Source organism: Melozone crissalis, unplaced genomic scaffold (assembly GCF_028551555.1).
Source record: "Melozone crissalis strain CALT ecotype California unplaced genomic scaffold, PUWL_Pcris_2 ptg000006l_1, whole genome shotgun sequence".
Classification (NCBI taxonomy): domain Eukaryota; kingdom Metazoa; phylum Chordata; class Aves; order Passeriformes; family Passerellidae; genus Melozone; species Melozone crissalis.
This window is the reverse complement of record NW_026535784.1, coordinates 55,702,204-55,728,040: the sequence shown is the minus strand read 5'-3', so window position 1 is coordinate 55,728,040 and position 25,837 is coordinate 55,702,204. Positions and strand designations below refer to the sequence as shown.

The following is a 25,837-nucleotide window of genomic DNA, read 5'->3' as shown; positions in this document are numbered from 1 at the left end:
TCTCTACACCCGGGTATATCCCTGCGTTTTGACACTTGGAGCCGAAGGGGGAAAGTGCAGCACTCCGCTGTCATTTAAAACAAAAGCCCCCCGGGTTCAGCACGGGAGGGGTGCCGTGCAGGAGCCTTGTACGTGTGTGTGGGGGTGTGATCGCGGGTGGGGTGTACCGGGGGTGTGTGTGTGTGTGTCGGGGGAGGGGGGGGACGAGGCGGGTCCTCCGCCCGCGCCGCCCGCCGGCAGCCGCCGATGTGTCCGTGAGCTCATCCATCGGCAGCGCGGCCGCTGCCTCCCGCACCCCCCGCGCCCCCACCCACGGCTGCAGCGGCCGCCAAGGTCACCGCGGGTCCCGGCATGGTGGCGGCCGCGGGGGGCTGAGAGGAGGCGGGCGGCGGCGGGAAGGAGCCGAAGATGGCTTCGCCCGCGCCCCCCGCGCCGGGAGGCGGCCCCTCGCCCCCCGCCGGCCCGCCTCGCCTTCGCCAGGTGGGTGCTCCCCGGCGGGCAGGGGCGGGGGGCGAGTCCCCGAGCGGAGCGGGGAAAGGGGGGGACGGAGCCCGCGGGATGCGGAGGGGCGCGGGAGGCAGGGATGCGAGCGGCCCGCAAGTGCATCGGCAGTTTGAGGTGGGCAGGTGGATGGTGCAGCCGGGGATGGTTTCTCTTCTGTTCAATAAAAAAACCACTTCCATAACAAAACCGCAAATGCCATCCCTATCCCGAAAGCATCGCAGGCAGCACCTGCCCAGGTGTGCCCGCACCGTCACACGCAGAGGGGAGCGCAGGCACGCGTGTGTAACTTCACAGTGGTGCAGCGCGGTGCGTGTCGTGCTGCATCACCGCCGTGGCAGCGCGGCTCCGAAGGCATGAATAAAATCTTAATTAACGTAATGCTGCAGCTTCCCAGAGGCTGCTCCCGCTCCAGCTGCATGCAACGCTTTTCCGCTGGCATCTGTCTCCGCGCAAGGCGGGAGCTCCGCTCTTAGCGGCGGCTGCTGCATTAATTTACATTTGGAATGGGGAAGTTGGTGGCTGGAGTTGTTTGACGTTCTTGGCCCGGCAGGGTCGGTGAGGCCGAGCTACTGCTGGGTGTCTGCGGGGTTCGTTCCGTGAGCCCCATGGAAATGGGAGAGGCAGGAATGGAGGGACGCGGTGCCCGTGTGTTCAGTTTGCATGTTCCTGCTAAGGCTCTAATGCTACGGCGGTTATTAATAAAGAAAATAAGGTCAATAAAAGAAAAGCTGCTCTAAAGGAGGATTGCCCGCGTGTAATCAGATTAGTGTAGTATGTATGTACTCAAACATAAATCAAAAAAGAAATCCTATCCTACTCTTTTTTTTCCCCCTCCCATTTTCACTGGCGGTAGCGTTGATGAGGAAATCTCAGGAGTCTGGAGTTGGGACAGACATCTGAGAGTTTGGGGGAATGTTTAAACTTGTCAGTCCCTTACACGCCGGAAGTTTGGGCTGGGCAGCTCCAGCAAAAAGGCCTTTGTGTGGGTGTGCTGATGACTGGCTGCAAATGGCACAAGAACAGCTGCCCTCTCGACCCGAGTATTTTGGCACTTCCTGTTCTGTTCCCCGCTGCAAACCAGAAGAAAAAGTGATTTTAGTTCTGAAGTTTGGTTTTAGGAGGGAGAATGACCAGTGAGGATCACTCCAGTTTATTGCAACCTGTAGTAGGTGTGATCAGCAGGATGAGAAGTGCTGAGGATGGAAAAGAAGTTCCAGGTAGGGGAGGAAAGAGCTGGGGATGAGGACCCCAAGCACTGGGGATCCTTATTGAACCTGGCTTCTCTTTGCCTCTAACTTGGTGTGTGTGCTCACTGAGTCCAGGTAAGCAGCATCCTTCCAAGCAGTGACCAGGTCCTTTGGAGACAGCTCCTTTTCTGTGATCCTCCTTGTTTCAGACCTTTGGTTTGCTCCTCAGCAGCTGGGAAACACAAAGTTACCAATTATTTATTGCTGCATGTCCAGCAGCAAACCCAGACTGCTGCGTTCTCCGGAGCGTTCTGAATTGGCCTCTCACGGGGTTATTCATTTTGCATGAGGAAGAAACGAGCATCCTGAACTAGTAGACAGAAATTACTCATTAAAAAATTGGCTACTGTGGTTGTTTTACTGTCTTCCTCTGCATTTTGTCCACTCTATGTTTAAAATTATTTTAAATTGCATTTTAAAAAGAATGACTCATCGCTCATGTGTCTCTGTACTACGGCTGGGGTACAGTCTGGTGTTCATTTATTTATTTATTTATTTAAATTTCTGCTGCCCTTCAATAAGACATCATACACACAGCTTATTGGGTGACCTTCACAGGAGTGGGAAACTCCGTGAATAAATTCCCAAAGTCGCTTCAGACCAAGATAAAGAACACAACACTGGCAGAAGTCAATCTGTTTTCCTATAAATCACTACCAGCCTCCCACTTTACCAAGCGTTTCTTGCATCCTTAGGAAGGGAGAAGAGTACAAACAGAAGGGAAGTGAACATGTCTGTCTGAAGCTGTTGTACTGACTTTTGTTATCACATTGCACTTGTTGTGATAATGCTGAATGGAAATTGATATTAGCAATGTGCCGAGTTCCCGTTACACGGGTACCTTTGGGAGATCCTTGAGGTTAGTCCTGGCTTGCAGCCTGAGAGTAAGACTCACTGAAGAAGCTGTTTGAAACAAATTGGTACTTGTGGAGTTTTTACCATGTCTCTCAGTCCATCTAAGACATCTTTAAATGTGCCCTTTATTTGAAATATGTATTGAGGGCTTTTGCAGAACTGAGGATAATGTTTACATCTGAGAACCTGTTTTAGCAAGAACTGCATTTTACCTGAAACACCTGTGTTATTACATATTAATTGGGCTAAAGGTACTGCAGTCAAGGTACCAGTGGCATTTGTGATATAAATCTTGATCAAGAATGTACCGTATAAAAGACCAAGCTGTTGTAAATTACATGATGGAGACCCTTGTATTTGGAATAGGGTGGAGGTTGTGTCTCTTAGCAGTAGGCAAGTGAATTATTTCTACTGTTTTTCCTTTTAGTTGTCAGTGCTGCACTTGTCAAAAAGAAATTTAAACACTTCTCACAATAAAAAATACACTCACTTGAATAAAATTTGCAAACTAAATAGTGTCTTGCATGGGAATGTGGTAACTCTTGGGTACTGCTCTCCCGCTGCACTTCTGAGCATGCAGGGATAAATCAATGATCCTAATCCATTATCTGATATGGAAAGAAAGTGTGCAGGAGTGTCTTCCAGAGTAATTTAACTGATCTCTGGTGAAGTTCCTTATCATGAGCAATGTACGTGGTCCTTGTCCTGTGGTCATGCTTTACTGATCTCTTAAATCCCTTTATTCTGTGTAATTTTCTTTTGGGATGACATCTGTCTGCCTGGATGTCCTTTTCCTGTTCCAACTTTTTTTTTTCTTTTTTTTTTTTCTTTTTCTTTCTTTTACTTTTTTCTTTTTTTCTTTTTTCCCCTCCCTGAAATATGGTTTGAAGTATTTGTAAATCCAAAATGAGGTGGATATTTTGAGGATTCCAAACTTGAGGTTTGGACTAAGAATTTAAACTAAGAAAGAACACCATGGTGTCCAGATGAAGAGTGCTGGAGTGGATGTGGGAAGATGCAGAACAGAGCTCCTGGCATTCTGCTTCTCCAGGGATGTTCATGTGGCAAAAGGGCCCTGTGTTGTGAATTCTTCCAATTCATCTCAAATCCTACAATTTTCCAGCCTGTCCGCTTATATGAACTCTTAATAGATGTGTGTTAGTCAGTATGAAATCTGCTCTAGACCTTGACAAAAATCTCTTCCTCAATTGGTGTGGGACTGCAGGAACCTGTTTTCTTATTTTTATTTTCTTTTCTCAAGGAATATTCTGTAACTCCTGAATTTTGCTTCTTTTATGCTGTCTTTGATACTTTTTTTTTTTTGCTGAAAGCTACTGCAGTCTTAGAGGCTGTTCACACCACAATGACTGTTCATCTGCTACTGTTTCTGCCTTTTCTAATCCACTGCCCAGGTTTTTCCCTACTGCGGGATGTACTTTGTCCCCTACTAACACTTGGCAAGACTTGAGGATATTTTAAGCTTCTCTTTCATGGGTGATTTAGGCCAATGCCTCTCCCAGCCTCTTTGCTTTGGACAGCATGTTGTTCACCTCCACATCTTTGCTAGTGCTGATTCTACTTCCATAATTTCAAAAATTTGCTTTGTTTGAAATCCACATTCTCAAGGCTCCTTTGAACTTCAATTTGATTTAAGCTTAGTTTTTGTTTTACCTTCTGCCACCCTAAAAAATTAGAAGTAATTTTTTGGGAACTAGAATGGCTTGAAAAATCAGCCTAGTGAAGTACTTGCTTAGTAAAGCCAACATCCATCAAACTGAACATGTCTATTCCACCCATCCCTGCCTGCCATATCCAAGGGAAAAGGCTGCTAGAAAATGTCTTCCCCTTGAACTGAACTGATGAAATATAAAACATAATGAACCTGCTGCATAATGGACGTGGCCTAATGTAGGAAAAAGTAATTACAGTTATGACACAAATGACTACGTGTGTTGAGATAGCATATAAAAATTAGTGTGCTATGGTGTTATTTGGGTTGCAAAACCAAGCACCAAGTAGTTGTAAACTAAAATTTAGGCATATGAAGCTTTACCACTTCCATGAAAACCCCGTTAGCTATCAGCAGTGGAAGAGAAGAATTAAAAGTTTTCAATTAATATTCCCATTAGGTTTTCTGTGGGTTTTGCTGAAAAACAGTGGAAAAGCAAAATAAAAAAGGGAGAAAGAAAAGCAGCTTCAGGTGGGTTTGCAGACTAAGTTAATTTAGTAAACAGCTTCAGCTGCTCTGCTGTTTGTGCCAGATCAGCCCAGGTGGGACGGGAAACAGGCAAGCTCCTGCAATTACAATTGCTCCCTGGGTTTCTAAGAAGAGCAATGGATGGGCTGGGCAGTTTCAAAGGGGCTCCGTGAGCTTGGGCAGCTGCTGCTCCTTGGGCAGGGCCTTTTCACCCAGATCGGCAGCACCTGGAGCTGGAATGTTCCAGAAGCCAGCGCCGCCTCAGTCGGGCTGCTGGGCTTTTCCTGTGAAGCCCAGGTAGGGGCTTGCTCTGGCCTTTAATGCTTTATTTTTATTTATTTTCCATATTTATTTGTTGTAGAAGTGCTGAGGGAGCAGGTTGAAGTGAGGATTGTAATTTGGTGCTGATTTGTGTGTCAGTTCTACTTTATTTCTGCGTGAGGGATGTTGAGGTTGTTGGTAGGTGTTGTTTTAGATGGATTGTGCCCTCAGGGAAGAGTAGAGGGTTTGGCTGTTGGGTTGTTTGGTTATTTTCTCTTTTGTGTGGGTGGTTTTCTATTTTTAAAATACTTTAAATTTCTTTATTTTTTTTTTTAATTTTTCCACTTTTTCTTGTGGTTTTGTTTTTCTTGTGGTTTTGTTTTTCTTGTGGTTTTGTTTTTCTTGTGTTTTTGTTTTTCTTGTGTCTTTTCTTTATTTTCTTTTTTCTGATTTTTTCCTTCTTTTTCCTCCTTTTTCCTCCAAATTTTTTCCCCTCAATTTCTTTTTTTTTTTCCCCTCAATTTCTTTTTTGGTTTTTTTTCCCCTCAATTTCTTTTTTATTTTCCCCTCAATTTGTGTGGGGGGCAGGAGGGGCCTGGCCACCATTTTGGGGGGGGGCAAAGTGGCTGGCCGCCATTTTGCGTGTGGGGCCCTGTCTGCCATTTGTTGTGTGGGGAGGGGTCTTCCCATCATTTTTTGTGTGGAGTGGGGCTGTTCATCATTAGGTTGTGGTGGAGGGGCCTGCTGACAGTGTTGTGTAGGGTGAGAGCCGCTCACCATGTCGTGCGGGGAGGGGGCTGCCCGCCATGTTGTGGGAGCTGTAGTGAGGCTGCAGCCACTGCTTCTGATTGGGGTGCACTGGGGTGTGAGAGGGAACAAGTAGCAAAGGTTGCTTTGACAAAAAGCAGTGACTTGCCCACCTCCTGCTCTAGAGGATTTGCTTTTTAAGCTGTTAAATATTGAAGGAGTAGTACTTCTTCTGAGTAAATAAAAAGCTGGAAAACATGCAAAAATGCCCACAGTGTCCAAAAGCCTCAAAATACTTGGTGAGCTTTTCCGTGCTGGACACTGCACATGTCTGCTGGAAATACAGCCTGTTGCTCTTCATGTCTGTAGCATTGTTGCCTGTGGAGGTGAGACCTTTGTGAGGTTACTGTAGGGCTTTTTGCAGTCCTACTCTTCAATGAACATTATACTGTGCTTGTATTTGGTGTCTTATTATGAAGTATTTATTGCAAAGTTGTTTTTGCAGAGGGCTACAGAAACTACAAGAGGTTGTTCTCTGTCTATAAACACTGCTTGGGAAATGGGTTGTAGAATCCTTCTGGCTGAGTGTTAATAAGGAATTGACTAACGGAGTTGGGAAAACACAATATGTTCTGTTCTGTCTGTCCTTTCCCTTTTATCCTTCTTTCTCAAGTACCTGATTGTCCTTACTGGCATGGTGAGTCAGCTGGGAACACAGAAACAACTGTGGTATCCAGCAGGATGCAGACTTCAAGATGTAACTGTATTCAAAAAATAAAAGCATTTAGGGAAAGGAGAGGGGAATGTGAGCTAGAAATGTTTGTTCATTGCCCATTGGAGATTTAAGAACTTGGGTGGGTGAAACAGGTTGTATCCTAGATCCATTGTTGATGTACAGGTAGCTCAAGGTTTGCTATTGTGTATCTGATTGAAACAGTCTGATAAAATTTCTTCTTAAGAGCTTCAGGACCAAAAGTTGCACTTTGCTCAATACAAGCGTCAGAAGTAATCCTGGACAGAAAAAAGGTTACAGGGGTATTATTTGTTGTCTCTGCCTATGCAGTTTGGTTATTTACTTTGTCTTTTTTTTTGTTTGGTTTGGCCATCTGGTCTAGAAGCATTTTGATTTATCTGCAGAACTTGACTGATCCCGAAGAGAAGTAGGAGTACAGGATATCATGGGGCAGTTCAGACTTCCTATAGTAAAGGAATCTTTGTTTATGAACAAGGATTCATTCAGCCACATTGCTCTTCACAAAATGTTGGGTGTTTGCTATATTAACCCTTTGGGTTTAGCTCTGCTGGTGCAAATGAAGGTGCAGCTGCAGGAGATGAAACTGCTGACCTGTCTGCAGGTTCTCTTTGAGTTCTCTTTGAGTGCTGCTTTGACCAATTGTGTGTTTCCTTCAGCATTAAAGCTGTGCTTGCTGAAAACTGGTGAGAAACTTTATGAAATGCATCCCTTGCTTCATTTGAGCTTTATTTAAGATGATCTGGGTGTTTGAGGGTCGTGTTTCTGGGGTAGAAAACAGGCTTTGCCACAAGCAGCACGTGTGTGAGGAAATGGTGTGCAACCAAAAGTCCTGTCAATCTTCCAACAGTTGTGAGGGGTCCTGGCATAAGTTGTAAGCCCTGCTGGAGAACTTGAAGCTGATGGGATGCTTGCAGCCATCTGATGGATGGGAATGCATTTCAAGCATTCAGACTGGCTGGCTTTGAGCGGGTGACACGGTGCTGTAAATACCCTTGTCGTTTATCGTAGGTCAGAGGGTGAAGTGTTGTTTTATGAGCTTATCTCTGAAAAGATGGAGGGTGTCCAGACCTCATTCATCTTCTGCACTGTTTCTAAATGTTGTGGTTCCTGTTTTTCTTAGGAGGAAAAAAAAGTAATTCTAGATTATTTGTGTATCTATATGTGTATATTCAGAAAATAGCCAACTGAGGGCAGTTAGTGTTTTACAGCTCCTCCATACCATCACAAATAGCTTGTACCTAAAATGTTTGAGTTAAAAACAGCACAACCGCCCCCTCTCCCTGAATGCACTCCCACACATGCAGCTCTGAGGGGAGAAAATAAACTTTGCCATTAATTGTGGAGTGCTTGGTACGTGATCCAAGCCAGTAACGGCTCTCGGATCCCAGGAGCAGAACCCTTCTGAAGTATCCTTTGTAGGCTCTGTGAGTGTACTCAGAGACGTTTTTGTTTGTAGGTCTATCTTCCCAAAATCTGGCTTTCCCTCTCCTCCGGGTGTGGGACGGCTGCCAGCAGTCAGTGACCCGCGGCCGCAGCTGCTGCTGGGCCCGGAACGCGCGCCGGGCGATGGAGGCTGCCCTGCCCTCGGATCTGCGCCCGGCGCGGGTGGCGGGAGCTGGCGGGCCTTGCCAGCAGTGCACCTCTCGTGGCGGCTCTCAGGAGCTCTCTGGGAACTGGAAAACTCGGGCTTGCTGTATGTGAATAGCTTGGCCTCGGTTCAGGGCAGTTTTAGTTCCTGCCGGGAGCAGCAGCTGCTCGGTGCTCTGGAGCCAAAGCCTGTGGGCTTGTGCTCAGGGGCATCACGTGCTGCATGTACAGCTCCTGTAACGCTGCAAACTCTGGGAATTTTTAGATCCGGAGCGTGTCACTAATAATTTAGTCTTAGATTGCTTATAAATAGCTCCTTGTATCTGAACCTGCCCTTTAATGAGGCTATTTCTGTCACAGTTGGAGGCTTGCGCTGGAAATGCTTTACCTGGCATCCCTGCTGGGCCCTTTGTGGTCTTGGTGTGTGCATTTTCTGTTCTCTCCTGGCTGGCTGGTATTTGACAAGGAGGATGTTCCAAATAATTTTAAGCTTTTGTTTTTTTGGTGTGGACACTGTTGGGATGTACCTTGAAACCAGAATGTAGAGCTGACACTGCTTAATCTTGCTTGAATTTTTCTGACTGTGATTCTTATCAGGGACCGAGAGCACACATGATTTGTCAGATGACAATAATTGATGAAAAGATGCCATTGCAGTCCTATTTTTACCCCCTATGCCAAGCAAGTGTCAGCACAACCTTCTTCAGGCTTTACTGAGAGCAAGAACAGGCTGTTCCCAGGGGTCACAGAGTGCTGAAAGCAATGGATAATAGACTTTCTACCTGCTGGGTGCGAGCCTTGCATAAGCAATGTGCAAATTTGAGGCTGAAAGTTTCACAATGGCCTGTTTTGAGTTGATAGATTTCATGTGCGTTTGTTTGCAAACAGTCAGCATGGCTTAGGAAGGTGCTTGGAGCGGGAGCCCAGGCTCCTGCTATTTGAGCACTCCTCCCATTCCTGTTACAGGAATAGTAAGCTGTTATGTGTGTCACTTCACCATTAGAGGGGGAATTTCATATTCAGCAAATCTTGGCTTTATTTTAATCATCCCAATGGATCACTTGCTGAAGCAAGCAGAAGCCCCAAACGAGAAACTTGATTTTTAAGTTCTTTATTGTAAGGATGCAATTGGAGAAAATTATTTAAAAAAAAGGATGAGAAGAACAGGTGATCTTAACTTTCTGTGACACTAAAATGACAAAGGGCGAAGCCTTATGGTTCTCAGAATGACAGGTGGGTAAGTCAGAGCAAGCGGGGAGCCAGAAGAGTTGGGTATAAATATATAGAAGTAAAATTACCTCTGCAAAACTCCTTTTGGCTCCAGTTGCTGCCAGTTCCCCTTCTGTTTGTTCAGCTCAAAGAAGGGAGTCTATATTTAGTAAGGCAAATGTGTATGAAATCTATATCAAAGTGTTTTGTGTGACAGGTTTTGGAGGTGGTGGTGGTGAGATTTGGTACAAGGTGCAGGCATTGCAGAAAATCAATTGGTGCTCTATTTTTATAACATGGAATTACTTAGTCAATGACATACTCAGCATGGGCTAATGAGTGATGACCTCTCATCCCCCAGACTAACCCTGCTCTTGGCACTCATGCTTGAACTAAGCTCTTGCTGCTCCCTTCATGAAACCCTTCACCACTTGACAAACCCTTGGCAATGGTATTTTTAAAAACACCTGATTGCTGATGATTCAGTGCAGAGGTGAGGGGCAAACCTTGGCATCTCCAAGAGTGGTGCTGGGGGTGGAAGAAAGCTCTGATTATCTGTCATGTGACCTGACACAGCCTTTGCTCCAACTAAACTTAGTTTGGTATTCTGTGCACCTGTCAGCCTGCTTCTGGCTGTGCCTGTTTGGGAGGGTGCACACAGACCTAGACCTTTACCTGGAGCTGCCTCCCACATGTCTGAAGGGCAGCTGCTCACCTCTTTGTGTTCTGCAGAGGGAGGTTATCTGAACCTCTCTGAGGAGCTGTCCTTTGGGGCATTGGGAAGCTCAGCAAAGCCAGTCTCCACTGCTGCTGTCCCATGGAGCTTTAGTTTGAGTGGTGTCTGTGGGGGCTTTGGCACTGAGCTTTGTGGGGTGTGCAAGTGCAGTCTGCCTCTCTTCCCTGCAACAATTCCCCCTCAGGGTATGGCTGCGTTGCATCTGTGATTTCTCTTTCCCTTTTCATCAAGGTTTTGCAGACTAGAGAAAATTGCTGAGCAACATCGTAGGTTTTGTTTTTTGTTTAAAAGTGAGTAATAGAATGTCATGATGGCTGTGATCCTAATTATGATCTATCACTCTGAAATCCTGGAAATGCCATGTTTTGTAAAAGCAAGCTCCTAGTGAACCCTCCAGCAGTGTTGCTATGACAAACCAAGCCCAGAGCATAAAGCAGTTGTTTGCCCAGTCCTGCTGCTATTCAACAAAGGTTGGAGCTGGTCACCTTCGTTTCAGCTACAGCTTGAAATCCTTTATTTAGGCTTTGCTGCTTCTGCAGAAGTAACAAAATCTGTATTCACTTAGGGGCAGCCAACCTCAGGTCTGTGTAAAGAACAGATTTTTAATACTTTTTAGTTAAGTTCTACTTCTGAAATTCACTGCCAAGCATTATTTAGAGTAAGTGAGTTGATGTTGCAACACAGGTCTTGATGTGAACTGAATGCGTGTAAGGGGTTGGAGAGGTAATACTGTATCAATATCCATCATTTTGGTTTTTAGTTCAGATGGGTTTTAAATAAGGTTTCTAAGGATTGTGCATGCAACCTGAGGAATTAATCTGCAAGTGCCTGGTGGCTCATTGTTGCAGAATATATGCTATCCTTGTTCAACCATTTCCAAGAGAAATTATTTTGTACTTGACACAGCTGCTCACTTGTACAATGTCCAGTGTTGTAAAAAAAGGCTATTTCATGTCTTATTCCAAAGAGAAACTGCCTTTTGTTGAAATATAGTTGAAGATTTCCATGCTGTCCTTTTGCTGTGGCAATATGTGTTTTTCAAGATCTACTAGGCAGCATATCTATCATAGACTTTGTAAAGAAATTGTGGTGACCCCTCCTGACTTATTTTTCCAGTGAGATAGCAAGAATAGCACATCATGACACACTTTACTGGAAGCAAAAAATAGGAAAACAGTGGCTTAAGGTAGGTACATTCAGAAGAAACATTTTCATATTGTAGGAAACTGAAAGGGTTAGATCATGAAAAGTAAGTACTGAGAAATCAAATACAGTAAAAATTCCTTACTAGGAATGGGTGGTTTCTAGAATGTTTCTTAAGCTCTTGATATCTGTAATTGGTATATTGACTGTACTTGTCATAAAATAACCCTGACCTAAATGCAGTTACCAATATAGATGTGTTTTCTTTGATATAGGAGTGAAAAATAACATCATCTTCTTTAGAGATGACACAAATGTGTATTCTTGGTCCCTGTTTGTAGGCAGATGGAATTATGTATGGCAGAACACTTTCCATGGTAACATAGATTATGACAGCTGAGCCATTGACTTTTTTATACTTAAAATCCAGTGGAAGCCACGGAGTAACTATAAAAGGTAACACTTGTCTTGCATTTTTAATTCTGTTAATGATTATGTTTTTCACTCAGAGCCCATTTAATGTATAATTTATACAATTTATGCACTACAAGTAGCATGTTTAGGTGAACATAAACATGCACATTTGGAGAAATCCTTCTCTTCTAACATGAACACCCTGGACAAGGATTTGCTCTTGGCATTTTGTGCTGATTTTCCATCCCTCCTGTGGTTGGAAAACCTGTGCAAGTGTAATTGTATCTCTTGCTTGTAGCTAAATATCTCTGTTAAGGATTCTGGCAATAGTGAAAGCACTGTTGCATCTTGATGCATTGGTTACATTACACTGCTCATTGGACTGAGAAGTTTTTCTGCTGTGAAGCTGGAAAACACATGTCAAAATTTTACTCAGGTGGCTACAACAGTTGGAAACAAGGTATTGGGCAAGATGGGTATCCTCTGTTCTCTAAGTGGAAGCTGCAGGTAGAGTTACTTGTGTATTGATTTAGGCAGCTTTTTATTTGTCTGTGTCACCCACAGGAGATACAACACAAGTCAGCTTTTAAAGGACAGATCAGCATCTATGTCAGTTTAAAATAATAATAAAAAAAATTTAGAAGCCTGTCTCAGGTTTTTGAGATGAGTTGTCATCAGTCATGATTCCCTGCCATGAGCACTCATGTCTCGCCTTCTTGAGGAAGGAACATCCAGTAATCCTGTTTTACCTGACAAGTGCCCTGCTCAGCTGGCATTGAGCTCTGGTTCCAAAGAAAACAGCCTCAAGCCAGCTCTGAAAAGTGGTGTGGAGTCACAGCTACACCATCTGTGACCCCAAACGTGACCTCCACAGAGCTGCCTTGTTTGGGTTTACTTGACTTTCAGAGTGCAGGGATTAAAGACCAGTTGGTGTTACCCTGAATATGAGGGGAAAACCCCTACAACTATTAAAGCAAACAGACCCCCAGCCTGGGTGCTGCCATCAGAGCCCACTATTTGGCTGTGCTGCCAGACAAACACTTTGCTGTTGTGTGTTAGTAGACATGACAAATATTTCACTTCCGACTCCAAATTTACATTGCTGGGATTGCTGATGAGGAATTTGGACACCAGTGGACATGGGAAATGCTTGTGTTTACCCAGATGCATGAACTTGAGAAGAAAAGTCATGGAACTAGCCAAACATTTGAACAGTGTACGCATTTCAGATATCCTGTGTACAAACATGTTTGTGTATCGTGCTGTCCTCAGGTTTTAAATGCCCTTGCAAAGGAAGGACTGTAGTTAAACACCTGCACTGGGTCAAGAGCCCTGTGCAAGATTGCCTGGCTTGTGTAGCTGGGCAGTCTCTGAAGAGATAACCCAGCAGGAAAAAGCCCACCATGTTCAGCCACTGAGCTGCAGAATTATTACATTGGGCCCTAAGTGCTTTTTAATTCAATTTGGTATGTATTTCTTAAGCTTTTTCATATGTTGGGTATTGCAAGTCTTTGTTTACTGTATGTTTGCCAGAGCCAGCAAAGTTTGGACCTGTTAATAGACCTGCATGCTAAGAACTCTTAGATACTGAGATCTTAAAATTAGCAACGTGTTCTTCATTGTTGATAATTTTTTCTTTATCTTGTGAGAGGATGAATTTATACCTATTGGAGACCAGATCTGGATTTCCCATGTCTCTGCAAAAGCTTGTCAGGAGCCTGCTGTTCACTCACACAGAGGAAAGTTGCTAGAGCTGAGGTAAGGATGCAGGTTTTGCTTTCAAACAGCTGCACCCAGGCATGACAGTTTGTATCCTCACTTCTGGAATTGCCCTGCTGGATTATCAACTGCTTGCAGGCACAGTTGTGTTGGAAGTGTGGTAGACTTCAAGGTGCTGCTGGTGAGATGGAGGGGTAAGATCCAAAAAATGAGCCTTTCATCCTGGTTTCACATGTATTAATGCATCAATAACTGAGATACTGGGGCAGCTTTAAGTTAGTTATTTATAGCTTTTTAAGAAAAATAAATATACAGCTTCCAAAATGTCAGTAGCACCATTTTCATACTGATTGCACTGTTGGAGGTATTGCTGATTCTACAGCTTTTGTGTATTTTCTAGACATAACTGTGCTATTGGCTGTATTGCTTGATGATTGCAAAACCTCAGCATTCAAATACTCTTAAAAAGAAAAATCAGGCAGTGACTGAGAATTTCAGCAACAAGTCCCAAACAATATTATTTTGAATGACTGGTCTCCCCCACAGCAGGAGAAATAAACAGGATGCTTGGCTTAAAGGGCCTTAAACCCAGACCTGACTGTGTCAGCTCTTCAGCCTCGTGTTTTGGGTGGCTGTGGTTGCCTGTTTGTTCCATTTCCTACATATGTTGGGCCAGTGTTAGTGGCTGTTATGTAAATGTGTCCGGAGGCTGAGTTCTATTTAACGAAAGATATTTCCAGTAATAGGGTTGTTTTCTTGGAAGTGCCTGGCTGGCTGTGTTTTTATAGAATGGTCTACCAGATAAATGAAAATAGTTTTTGAAAAATGCACTTGAGCTGTAGGCCAGCCCTCCATACATGTGTCCCTTCTTCCAGCCAAAATGTCAGCAGAGAAGCTTGATCAAAGCATTTTCCTCTGGGCACATTGAAAATTGTCAAAGATGAGATATAAAATTTCTGATAGTGCATTATTATCAAAACCAGCAAGAATTGTTGAGAGAATGGAGCATATCTGGAACTGTTGACCTTGGTCTAATGGGAATCCATGGGAATGAGAGCATCTAGACACAACTTGTTATGGGAAGCATTTTACTCAGAGCTTTCTCTTCATTAGTCACCTAAGAATTCACTGCAGACAGACATTTCCCATACACATTTTCCTAAGATGCCACTCGTGTTGCAACTTTAATGTTCAAATAATTCAGGCATCTCCTAGAGCAATTTTGATGGCTCCAAAGCTGCATTTCTTCCTCTTATTTCCTTCTAATGCTTTAGCAGTGTGGTTTGGAAGGTGTTTTTGTCAGGGCACAGCCTTGAGTCATGCCAGGCCAAGATGCTGACAGATTCTGATAGTCTTTAAAACTGATACTAAAACAAACCTGGGTTTTGTGAGCATCAGCACTGGAAACTCAGATGGAAAGGTTAGGGTTTTAAAAAAATGATGCCTTTGATGTGACAGCCAGTTAACTTGTTCACCAGCATAAGACAGAAATCTAGGACTTGAAGGGCTCGGAAAACTGTTTTGGTGCTATTTGTAATTTATCTGCTTTCGAGCCCAAAACCTATGAAATTCTTCTTTAAAAAGTAACTGGTAAAATTTTCTCTAAAATAAATGTTTTCTGGTTACTGTTTTTGCACAAACCATTTGTTAAGAGATAAATTACAAGCATTGAGTGAGGCAATACTCTTCACAGAGGGGGCCCTCTGTGAAAACTGCATTTAACTTAGAGCTACAGCAAAAGGGGATAATTTTTGTACCTTGGGGAAGGCCCCTTTTATGGGAAATTGAAAGATAGACGGGAGAGAGATGAGGTAAACAAAACTGACAGTGGGAAAGAAGCAAAGAAAAAACAATGGAAGGCATCAAAGCAATTGGAAATGAAAGCAGAACACTTTGAGCTTTGTCCAACTGTTGACAAATTGCAGCCCAAAATATCTTCCTCATACATGAAAGTGTAAACATTTAAAATGTACTCTTCTTTTATTAAACATGTGTATGAAGGGGTTCGTTTTTAATGAGCAAATATCTGAGAACCAAAGTGGCTGACTTCAGTCAAATACCCAATTCCTTTAATTATTTTTTTCATGGGATGAGTGAAAATGAAACTGGTGTTTTATGTGTGTTCTGTGCAAAGTATTTTTTTGAGATTTTGGGATGAGTTGCAGAATAAAAATTGTCTGCTCATCACCTCACTGCTGTAGGTATCTTAGAGGCAGCAGAGCATGGGCTGTTTTGGCTGAGATTGCCAGGTTAGTACTTCTGCAGTGTATCTGATTCCCAGGGAGGGCATTTGGTATCAAATGACACAGCAGATAGCAATTCCTCAGTTTTGTTTCTTCTCAGGTATTATTTCAGGCTACAACTATGTAAGATCTGATTTTCTCAGTCTAAAATCTGTACTCTCAATGCATACTGGTAGCATGCCTACCTTGCAAATTTTAGGGGGGAGAAAAAGAAGCACAAGTATTGAATTTAGTGGGAAATCTTGTCCTAAGGCTGTCCTACTCCACCTTCATAGGCCAAATGGAGATTGTTCAGGAGCAAGTGAGAATGGTGGGGAAGTCATGGATTGCCAGCCAGTTTATTTCCTCAGTGTAAATAGAGCATGTGTTTTCCATCTTTGCTGTTGCTTAGTATAGATTCTCTGCCTGGGAATACAGAAGTCAAAATGTCTGATGCGTGAAGTGTTTGCTGATTTTCCCAGGGATATGCAGAGCTGGCTCTGGGTGACTGCTTGCCCTCCCTGCCAGACTCCTCCATGGATGGGCTTTGAGCTCATCCCTGTTTTCAGCCTGTAAATGCTCGCTCTCAGTGCTGCACTTGGCCTTTAGGAGACACTTGAGCCATGCTGTGTGTGCTCCCCCTGCCTCACTCCATGCCCTTGGACAATTACAGCCCAACAGCAAGTGCAGCAGAGAGGGGAAATATTCCAGATTTATTGTGGAGTCTGAGCTTGTGTTTTCCTGAAACAGGAGCTGTCTTCCAGTGGTATTCAGCAAGTGGCCTTTCTCACAGGAACTGTGCCAGAAGATGGCATTGCTGTACGCAGAGCACTCATCTCCATTGCAACAAGTCATTAGGAGGAGTGGAAAAACTGCAGCCTCCAAGCCCATTAGACTGAGTCAGGCTGTCAGGAAACGAGTTCGCCTTCATACTGCATGTCAAGGACGGTTCCATTAAAATATATAATGTGCAAAGGTTGGTTTTGTTTCTAATTGTTGCTGTTTAACAAGAAGCTTTTGTTTAGAAGTACAGATTCATCTGTAGGTTGAGGGGGTGTATCTCAATACACTGAACTCTTTTTATTTTCAAGTGGAAGAAGGAGATACTATAAAAATCCTCCCTGTTCACACTGCCTCCTGCCAGCGTCTTACTCTTTGACTTCAGGCTCTCCTCATTTTCCTCCACACACTTTCTCCCAGCTATCCCTCAGGTGCAGTGGGAAAAGCATTTTCCATGAATTTTGTTTGAGAATGGCCTCTGAGCAAGAGTAAGTAGCTCTTGGTGCACTCCAAAGGCTTCTGCAGTGTGTTTAATCCCAGAAGATAGTAAGCATCCCTTGTGGGTAGGTGAAAGCCTGAGGAAAAGTTGTACTCAATTAAGGAAAATGTGATTTTTCCAAGTTTGTGCTTTATAGCATATTTTGCTATCTCAGTGAGTGAACACTGTAGCTCTGATTTCCACAGGCCATAGGATGAATTGATGTGATAAGACTACAGTTTGTCTTGGGGGAAAAATCAGAATCTAAGTTTTTCTGGATACTGTAGAGTAGATGCAGTCTGTGGATCTGTGCTGGTATAAGGATTACAGTGTGGTGATCTCTGGGAATGCTGATGGAAGTTCCCTGTTGTGGTTCAAGCTCTGCAGGGAATTGCTAGGTTTGTTGGAAAGCTGCTTGTTCCTGCTGAGAGCTTTGGAAAAAGACTGAGGTTGGCTCATGCTGGTGGCTGAACTGCAGGAGACACCTCCTTCACTTGTGGCCCTAACGCTGAACAGAGATGCACAGAAATTTAATTAGGAAGACATAATGCTGGAAATGAACCAATACCAGAGAGCTTCCTTTTGCCTGCTCTCTAAATGAAGTTAGATTCCTTTACCAGTAAGGCTTTGAGGGGAAGGAAAGGGAAAGCAAAAAACAGTGGAAAAACAAATTGATAGAGTGTAGAGCAATTGTTTGAAGTCATCCTTTGAAGCAAAAAATGACTCCCCAGCATCCTTCACTTGCTAATTTGGCTGTGTGAGGTTTCCTGATGGGTTTCCATTCAAAACTCCTAGGTTTTAGAAGCAGAAGTCAAGTACATAAGCACTCTCCTTTTTCTTTGCTTTTCCCATTCCTTGGTCAAAGTGATTCTGTGGGATTTGGTTTGGAGTTAGTGATAGATAGCTAAGGTGGAGACCCAAATCTGTGGGTAGATGTTCTCTAGTCCTCCCTGCAGGTGGAGCCTCCCCTGGCAGGAATATGGATGTGCTTCTATAGAATTTCTGGTCCATTCCTTCAGGAGCAGTTCCTTTTGGGAAGCATCTCCTGGCTCACTGCTGCCCTTGCCTTTGTGAAGTAATTGTCATGGAAAGTCCAACTTAAAACCCCCCAAATGTACCATGTTGCCTTTGCAACACACAAGGCTCTGCTCTCCAGTCATCCAAAGCTGTGCTGTAGCCCTGGGCTAATTCTTCCAGCACTTGGCTCTGCCTGGAAGGTGTCAATTGTCCGTCCTTCAGTGGTTTAGGAGATGGCCCACAAAGGGCTTTTCTCACAGCTGGCCTTTGTGATCTTAGATCTGAAGAGATCGGTGCTGGAGAGAATATTTTTCTTCAGTAGCCTGTTGCTGTGCAGACAACTTATTTAATGGTGAAACATTCCTAGCAGGAGAAAACCTGTCATGAAACAGCAGAACAAGGAGCTGTTTTGGCCACTCCTTTTTGTTAGCTAGGTAAGAAAGACAGTTTAACTCCATATTGGACAAGGCATTCGGAAGCTCAGTGGGTATGGATGCATCTTTGGGCAGTAAGGTGTCACTTTAGCTTTTTATTGTGGATTTTTAATTTGAGCTGAGTCACAAGTGATCAGCCTCTGGCTTGAGCTCAGTTCCGTTCTGCCCGTGGCAAGGCAACTGGACTGCTCAAATGTCAGAAAATGAAATATGGAAGAACAGCTTTCATTAGTGAAATTACCTGCTCTCCCTAAGAGCTGCTTTGACACCCAATTTACTAAGCAGCACTGAAATATTGCTGCTCTCCTCCTCCTTCCCAAAGCTCCAATGCATGTGTATATATGTGTATTTCCTTATTAAAAAACTCTCCTCTTTGGCTGTGCTGGGCCTGCTCCAGAGTTTGTTTTGCAGTTGGGATTTGCTCCTGTGTAATTCCAGAAGGGGTTAGATTTGAAGTGGGTGCAGTATTATGCTGAACTCTTTATGCAGTTGGAGCTAAAAGCACTATTGATTGCATTTGCTATGAATGAAACAACTTAGATGTATCTGGAAAATGAGAGAAGGAGGAATGGAGAAAAACAAATGAAGGTTTCATGCCACATATTTCAATGCAGCAATTTCCTAGCTTTCATCATTCCTGAGTTCCTTGGTGTTGCACTTGGTGTGTGTTTTGTGCTGCAGGATTCAGAATGCCCAGCCCCATCAGGCTGTGCACACAGCCACTGCTTGCTTTGGTCTCAGAATGATCTTGTAGGTCACATTAGTCATTTTATGTCAGATGTGGAAACATAATGTAATTAATTTGAAGGGGGAGGGAATGCACAGAAAAAGATCTGTTAAAGTAGTGTTGCTGGATTTTATTTTTTTAAACTTCATTTACAGTTTTAATGGGAGTATTGGGAACTGTTGAATCTCTCAGTGTTGGTTCCAGACAGCACTGACAAGAGCTGTGTACAGCTTCACAGAATGGCTTCTTTCTATTTTTGCATTTCTCCATATTTCCTGTTCTCTTTAACCCTGATCTCCTGATTTTTTGCAGCACATCAAAGACTATCTTGTGTTTCTTCTTGATGTGTGGGTTAATATTTTCTTACTAAAATTATCAAACCTTATGTGGCTGAAACAATTGAGGCTTCAATGTGTTTGCACTATAAGATTTTTATATGCTTAATTATTGAGCTTTTTTTAGCACAGTGCACAGCTATAGAAAATACCTGGTGCCCTTCATTGTAGGTTCCCCTTACTGCACTGAGGAAGCCCTAATATTGTAAAAGCATGACACTTTGTCTGTTCCATGTCTAAGTGAGGGTAGAATAGGAGGAGAATGAGGTGTTAGCTGTGATCTTGGAACCAGCTGGTATTTTCTGAGTGCCACTGCCCTCATGCAGCTGAACATGTCAGACCACATGAGTCAGCACACGGAGCTGTTGCAGCAGGGGTCTGTGTTGTGCTGCATCTCCCTGGAGGTGCTGACATGCTGCTTGCTCTCTGCCAGCCCTGTGCCATGACATGCCTTTCCTTCTGTCCCTGGTTCTCTCAGCCTCTCCTTTTCCAGGATTTTGCCTTTGGATATCCCTTGGAGTACTGGCTCAGACTTTATTTCTCACTCCAGCTTTGCACCTCAAACAGGTTGATCAGCCTGGAGAAGATCTGGGGAGACCTTCCAGTACCTAAAGGAGCTCCAAGAGAGCTGGAGAGAGACTTGTCACGAGGGCATGGAGTGAGCAGAGAGAGGCCAGACTTATGCTGGATATTAGGAAGAAATTATTGTCTGTGAGGGTGGTGTGGCCCTGGATGGGGCTAGAGGCAGGACCAGGTTGCTTCCCAGAGAAGCTGTGGCTGCCCCACCCCTGGCAGTGTCCAAGGCCAGGTTGGACAGGGCCTGGGGAAGCCTGGTCCAGTGACAGCTGTCCTTGCCCTTGTCAGGGGTGCTGGAAGGAGATGATCTATAAGATCCCTTCCAACCCAAGCCATTTGGTGATCCTGTGGTTATTTGAGCATAGCTGCACTCCCAGAAGTATATGATCATGTAGCAGTAAAGCACAATTAGCACTGTTTGCTGCCCCCAGTGCGGCTCAGCAAAGCTGTCTCGAAGCAGCTGCTTTGCTTAGTTTCCCCTTTTCCCTGCTCCCGGCACAGCTCGGTGCTTGGTTTGTCCGTAACTGGCCAGCCCCAGTCCAGATATCCCCTCTGTCCATTCCTGGGGGGAGCGGGGCAGCGAGCACAGCGCTGTGTGCGCGCAGTCGGTGGCTCCCCATTCCGCCCCGCTGAGAGCCGAGCGCGGAGGGTGCCCACGCAGGTTCCTCCCCCGCCGCGGGCGGAGGGGCGGCGCGGGGCCGGGGCCGCCTCCTCGGGAGCCGCGGAGGGCCGGGAGCCTCCGCCCCGCCGCTCTCGAGTGGGCGGCTGGTCCCGCCCGTGGCCGCCGCCCGGCGGGGGCAGCAGCGGGCTCCGTGCCGTCCTGCGTGCTCCTGTGCCAGATCTGGCGTGAGCGGGCTCGGGCGTACCGAGGGAGGGGACAGGGAGGGCTCCCTGCTCGGCGCTGTCACGGGCGGGGGGCGGCCGGCAGCGCCCGCGGCTTGCGGCAGCACCGGCGCTCGGACGGGCGGCTCGCAGGGACGCGGAGCCGAGGGAGGAATACACCCGTAAGTCACCCGGGGTCCCTGGCCATCCACGAGCCCGTGCGAAGGTGTCGTGTTTCGTGCCTGTGGTTTGGGTGGCGGGGTTTTGTGGGTTTTCTGTTTCCCATCGGTGTTTGTCGATGGCAACCGCAGAGCTTGTCCTGCGTATGGAACTGTGAAAATGTAAGTATCAGGCAGAGATTATCGAAATTTGTGTTTTCCAGCAGAAGCAGGAAGTCTGCCTTTTGCCAAAAAGCGTCAGGCAGACGAGGGGATGGGCTGGGAAGCCCCCGTTCGTGTCGCTGGATGCAGGGAGAATTCTGTGCCATCCTACAGCCGGGTAGCGCTGGTAGGCACAGGTGCTCTTGCTGCATCTGTGGAAGAGCTGCATGGAAGGGGGGCTTGCCTCAGCTGTGCAAACTCTGCCTTTCTGCAGTCATCAGGTGAGAAACAGCAGAGGGAGATTGGTCAAATTTTTTCTGTATCCTCTGTAAAGAGCTGTCCAGAAAAAAATTCCCTTCAATGTTATGGGAGGGGATTGCTAGAGGAGATGGTCAGGGTTTCTGGTTCTTGTCTTGGAATGAATGATGGCTCAGGGGAAGGCAAATGTCCCCAGTTCCTGAGGTTTTCTCCCTTCCCTTTCTTTCTCCTCGAGAAGCCTGACTATCAGACATGCATGCTAAATCCTTGTTTCCTATTTAATTTTCCCTCATGATATAATCAAGCAACACTAGTGAGCATTTCTGATACTAAACATCTGAATGTAGAAGCTGTTCATGTCTGCTGCTCCACCAAAGGATTTCCAGGCTCCATTGGCAGCAGTGCACAGATTGTGACTGTGCAGGAGCCAAGGATGGAACCTAGACTAAGGCTCTTGGGTGTGTCACCTCTTGAAAAGACAGATTGATTTAACCTTTGCTTTTCTTCCCACCTTCCTATCATTTTGTACAGGTGAGGAAAAAAGGTGATACCAGAGATGTTAATTAATCTTTGCCATTTTACTCTTAGTTATGTTCCTCTATTTTTGTTTTTGTTAGGGTGTTGGGGAGGGACAATCCATCCTAAGAACATGCTTCAGCAGCCATGAGTCACTGTACATGGATGGGGTCGTGTCTGTGAAATTCCCCTGTTGCTGTTTGCTTTCTTCATTTTTCTGCAAAGCGGGCTTGAGCTTTGAGGAGGTGTTACTGGAGAGTAGGATGTTGTAGCTGCTGGAAAATGTGTGTGTGAATCTGTTGCACTTTTCACTCCAAATCCTTTCCTTTTTTTTGGTAGCACAAGATGGGAGAGTGGGCTGGTGTGGAAGAGCAAGGAAACACTTTTAATAAGTTCTTCTGCCTTTCTGTTTGACTTTGGTGCATTGTGCATCGATGTTATTTCCAGAGTCTGTGCTCACAGAAGGGCAGAGCCGTGCAGAGGCTGGCACTGGAGGCTGGTTATTGCTTGAGTTAAAGGCTAGGCTAGTACTGGTACTAGTCAGGTTAGCTCTGGTGTTCCAGGGCTTCACCTGGTGGCTGCTGTGATTGATAAAAAGCACTCTGCTGACCTGGATAGATTTTTGGATCAGCTTCCCAACTGCCCATCTGGATAATTAGGGACTCTGGATTTCAGCAGGCTCTCCCATTCCCAAAATTGTTTCTAAATGTTAAAATATGAAACTCAAGTCTTCCCTTTCTGTTATTTTGCTAAAACCCAGTAAAAAGCTAAGTATGGTTCTATTATAAATCTGGTTTAGGGTTTTGCCAGATCATTTGGTTGGCTTGCATCATTTTGCCTACCGTGGCAAACTGTGGGCATTTCAGTGGTGTGGACACAATCCTTGACTTGTCTTTTCATTCTGTGCACTAAGCTACACTGATATGGTCAATAAATTATCACTTCCAATGCTTCTTGGGTGTTCTCAGAGTAATTGGACCCCTCCTGGCCCTGCTACATTGGTACCTCTGAGGAAATAAGAAAAGCCTCTTGTTACTGGTGATGTCCTCTCCCATGGAGTGATTTACTCTGGTACCTATGTGGCCCTGTGGACTCTGTAATGAATGGGTTTAAAGAGCTGAAAGCAGAATTCTGTCGTGCTCTCCAGCAGCTTAAATCAGGGGTGGCTTCACTGTAATTTGTAGTCTTGTGGATCCAAGGCTGGAGTCGTGTTAATCCATTTCGGAAGCAGTGGGACGGGAGCCAGTTCCCAAAGCTCTCTGAATCGCTTTTTGGGGAAGGTTCTGAATGTAAATCATGACAAGTCCATGACTGGGAAAGAAAAATGTGGCTGTCAGATCATAATGCTTTGGAGGAATAAATACCATTTAAAGTTTAGTAAATTCTGTGTTCACGGGTAGCTCTAGTCTTGCACTGCTCTGCGAGCTCTGTGTTTGGGTCTCTTTAATTGGTGTCGCTCGGGCATAGAGCACGAGCAGATATCTCGTATAGTAAACAAAGCAGCAGATTTAAGTTAATGCTAATGTGTTTGCAGGCTGAGCCAAAAGCTTTTCAGGGTTATTATAACGTGCTGGGCATACAGCCCATCGATCTAAGTGTCTGGAGGAGACAAAAGTTATGGATTGACTCATTGTACGAATCAGCTCATCTGAAAGTCAGATTCTGCTATTTGTTGCCATCAGTAATTTAGTCGTATTAAGTACGGCTGAGGACGGGTGGCAGTGTGGCCGGAATATTGAGATGGGATTTCAGAGATCCCAGGAGAGCCATTCCCTGCTTTGCCTCCACAGATTTCCTGTGTGACCTGGGGCAAGTCATTAAATGTTTCAGTAGAGTAGGGTGGTACTGACTGCTTTTTCACAGGGTGTGTGAAGATTATTGGGTTAGATCCATTTGTGAGGGGATCATATAAATCAAAATACAATATCAAGCAGCACATCTGAACAGTGTGTGCCTCGTACATAACTACACAATACGTGGGTCTGTAAGCCAGCCTGTGTATGTACTTCATACTATAATATACTTACATGCCTATGTTTTAATTTTGGCAATAAATCCTGTGGGGCAACTATGAGAAAAGCCTTTGTTCATTGTCAATTCCAACCTAGTGTTCTGGGACTGTTCCAGTTGTTAAACGCAACATTGAAGTTCGTTGTGTACTGACAATGACAAGATAATGCAGGCTCTGATGAGGACTTAAATATGTAATTCCCATGTGCTGGGGATAATGGCATGGAAACCTCTCCTCCAGGAACTGATGCTGATGGCAATCCAAAATTATTTGTGTATTTAACTTTGGAAGATTTAACTCCTGAAAGTGGCGCAGTCCCATTCATTGGGAATGCTAGGCCAAGTGTAAAGAGTCTGGGCATCTTAAATTATGTGAACTCTGATCCTTCAAATTAACACATATATACAAACTTAGATTTTAAGCTTCACAACCTCAGCCCTTCCTTAGAATAAACCAACGAGATACTGGGATCTTTGGACACCCGTCTTTTTGGAAGCCAAATATTTGTGTTCCATGAACAACTTCATCAAGGCTGGTTTAACGACACAGAACAAAGTTCTTAAACTCTGGTACAGCAGCTTTAATTGTGTTAGCCACCCTAAATGGATGGTGATGTATAGCAACTGGTCAGAGGCTGCTAAAGGTGTTTTTTCATATTATATAACAGCTATAAATTAGGATTTTACAATCATAAACAATGCATACTGCTCATGTAAATGTGTTTCCTTGTTTTTTTATTTTATCCGTTGCTTTTCAGCACGGATAAAATAAAAATCCGTTGCTTTTCCCACTTTGTCACAAAGCTCAGCCTTGTTGGCTATGGGCTGCTGCAGAGGGAAATCTTCCACTTGGAATGGGCATTTTGAGCAGGAGGTGGGATGAGTGTGGGTCTGTCTGAGTGCCAGGCCCCCAAAAGCCCAAGGGGTGTGCAGTGTTGAGGCTCCCCCAGCTTTCTCAGCAGCACCAGCTCTTTGGTGTTTTCCCCTTGTGACAGGCATGAGCTGTGTCTCCCTTCAGATGAGTCTGCTGTCACCATTGTTCAGAATTAGTTTATTTTTTGGTAGGGCCTGTTTGGAAGGCTTTCATCTGAGCCCCTGGGTTAAATTCCAAAGACTCTCATATCATTTGCTTCAACTTAGGTTGAGGAAGTCTTTTCTTATTAAATGATTGGCCTGAAAATGATTTCCAAGTTGCTTCTAAAACTTAATTTCAATGTCTTTTAGAATATCTTCATCCTCCCCCACTCTTTTGTTTTTTCCTGAAAGGGGCTTTCATTTTAATTTTTCCCCAACTTTGTAACAAGGTTTGGAGAGAAGAAGCAAATAAGTTATAAAAATACCTATTTATATTTAAGAAATTTATGCATACACATGTACATACATCAGTAAAATAGAAAAACAGAAAATTTGACTCACCACCTCTTAGCTCACTCTAAAAATTCCTTTTGGAAAGTAAGGGAGGGAGAACTTTTAAAACAAGCAACCCACATGATTATTTTAAAAAAAGGTAGTTAATCGAAAATGTTTTCTACCATGTTCCAGAGTCTTGAAAACTGTTTATCAAGATGACTATTTTGAATGTAAAGGCATTTTTCACATGATAAGCAAAAAATAATGATCCCTTGGGTTCCTTTTTACTTACAGTGCCCTGATGCACCACTCACTGTTAACAACAGTTGAATTCTATTGGGATTTTTATTTTGTGGCTCAGCACAGTTTTGAGGCTGTAGCAGTCCTACAGCTGTGCTCCAGTTCCTGAGCTCATAGATGGCAGCATATGTTTTTACTTGTGTAAAAAAGTAGGTATAGTCTCATCTGCTGTTTGAAGCTGTGGAGAGAATACCTAATGCTGTTTCTTTGGTTTTCTCTGGGAAAAGATGTAGGGCAGTGGTGAGATTTTAGCACATGGAGATGACTTAAGTCAGTTGTGGATTCACAGTTATAATCTACCTAGAGGGAAACTACAAAA

General features: G+C 44.5%; 1 protein-coding gene across 2 annotated transcripts in view; it reads left to right on the top strand.

Annotated features, from left to right (window-relative positions):
* Positions 1 to 399: 399 nt before the first annotated feature.
* The window catches only part of ANK2 (ankyrin 2), a 273,624-nt gene continuing 248,186 nt past the window's right edge, over positions 400 to 25,837 (top strand). Inside the window, exon 1 of one of the 2 annotated variants that reach the window (XM_054292269.1) lies at positions 400 to 480. In XM_054292269.1, the coding sequence (XP_054148244.1) occupies positions 409 to 480 (72 nt within the window). In that variant the 5' untranslated portion in view covers positions 400 to 408. Of the gene's footprint in view, positions 481 to 20,854; positions 20,947 to 25,837 lie in introns of those variants that run through there. The other variant, XM_054292302.1, reaches the window with a different exon arrangement.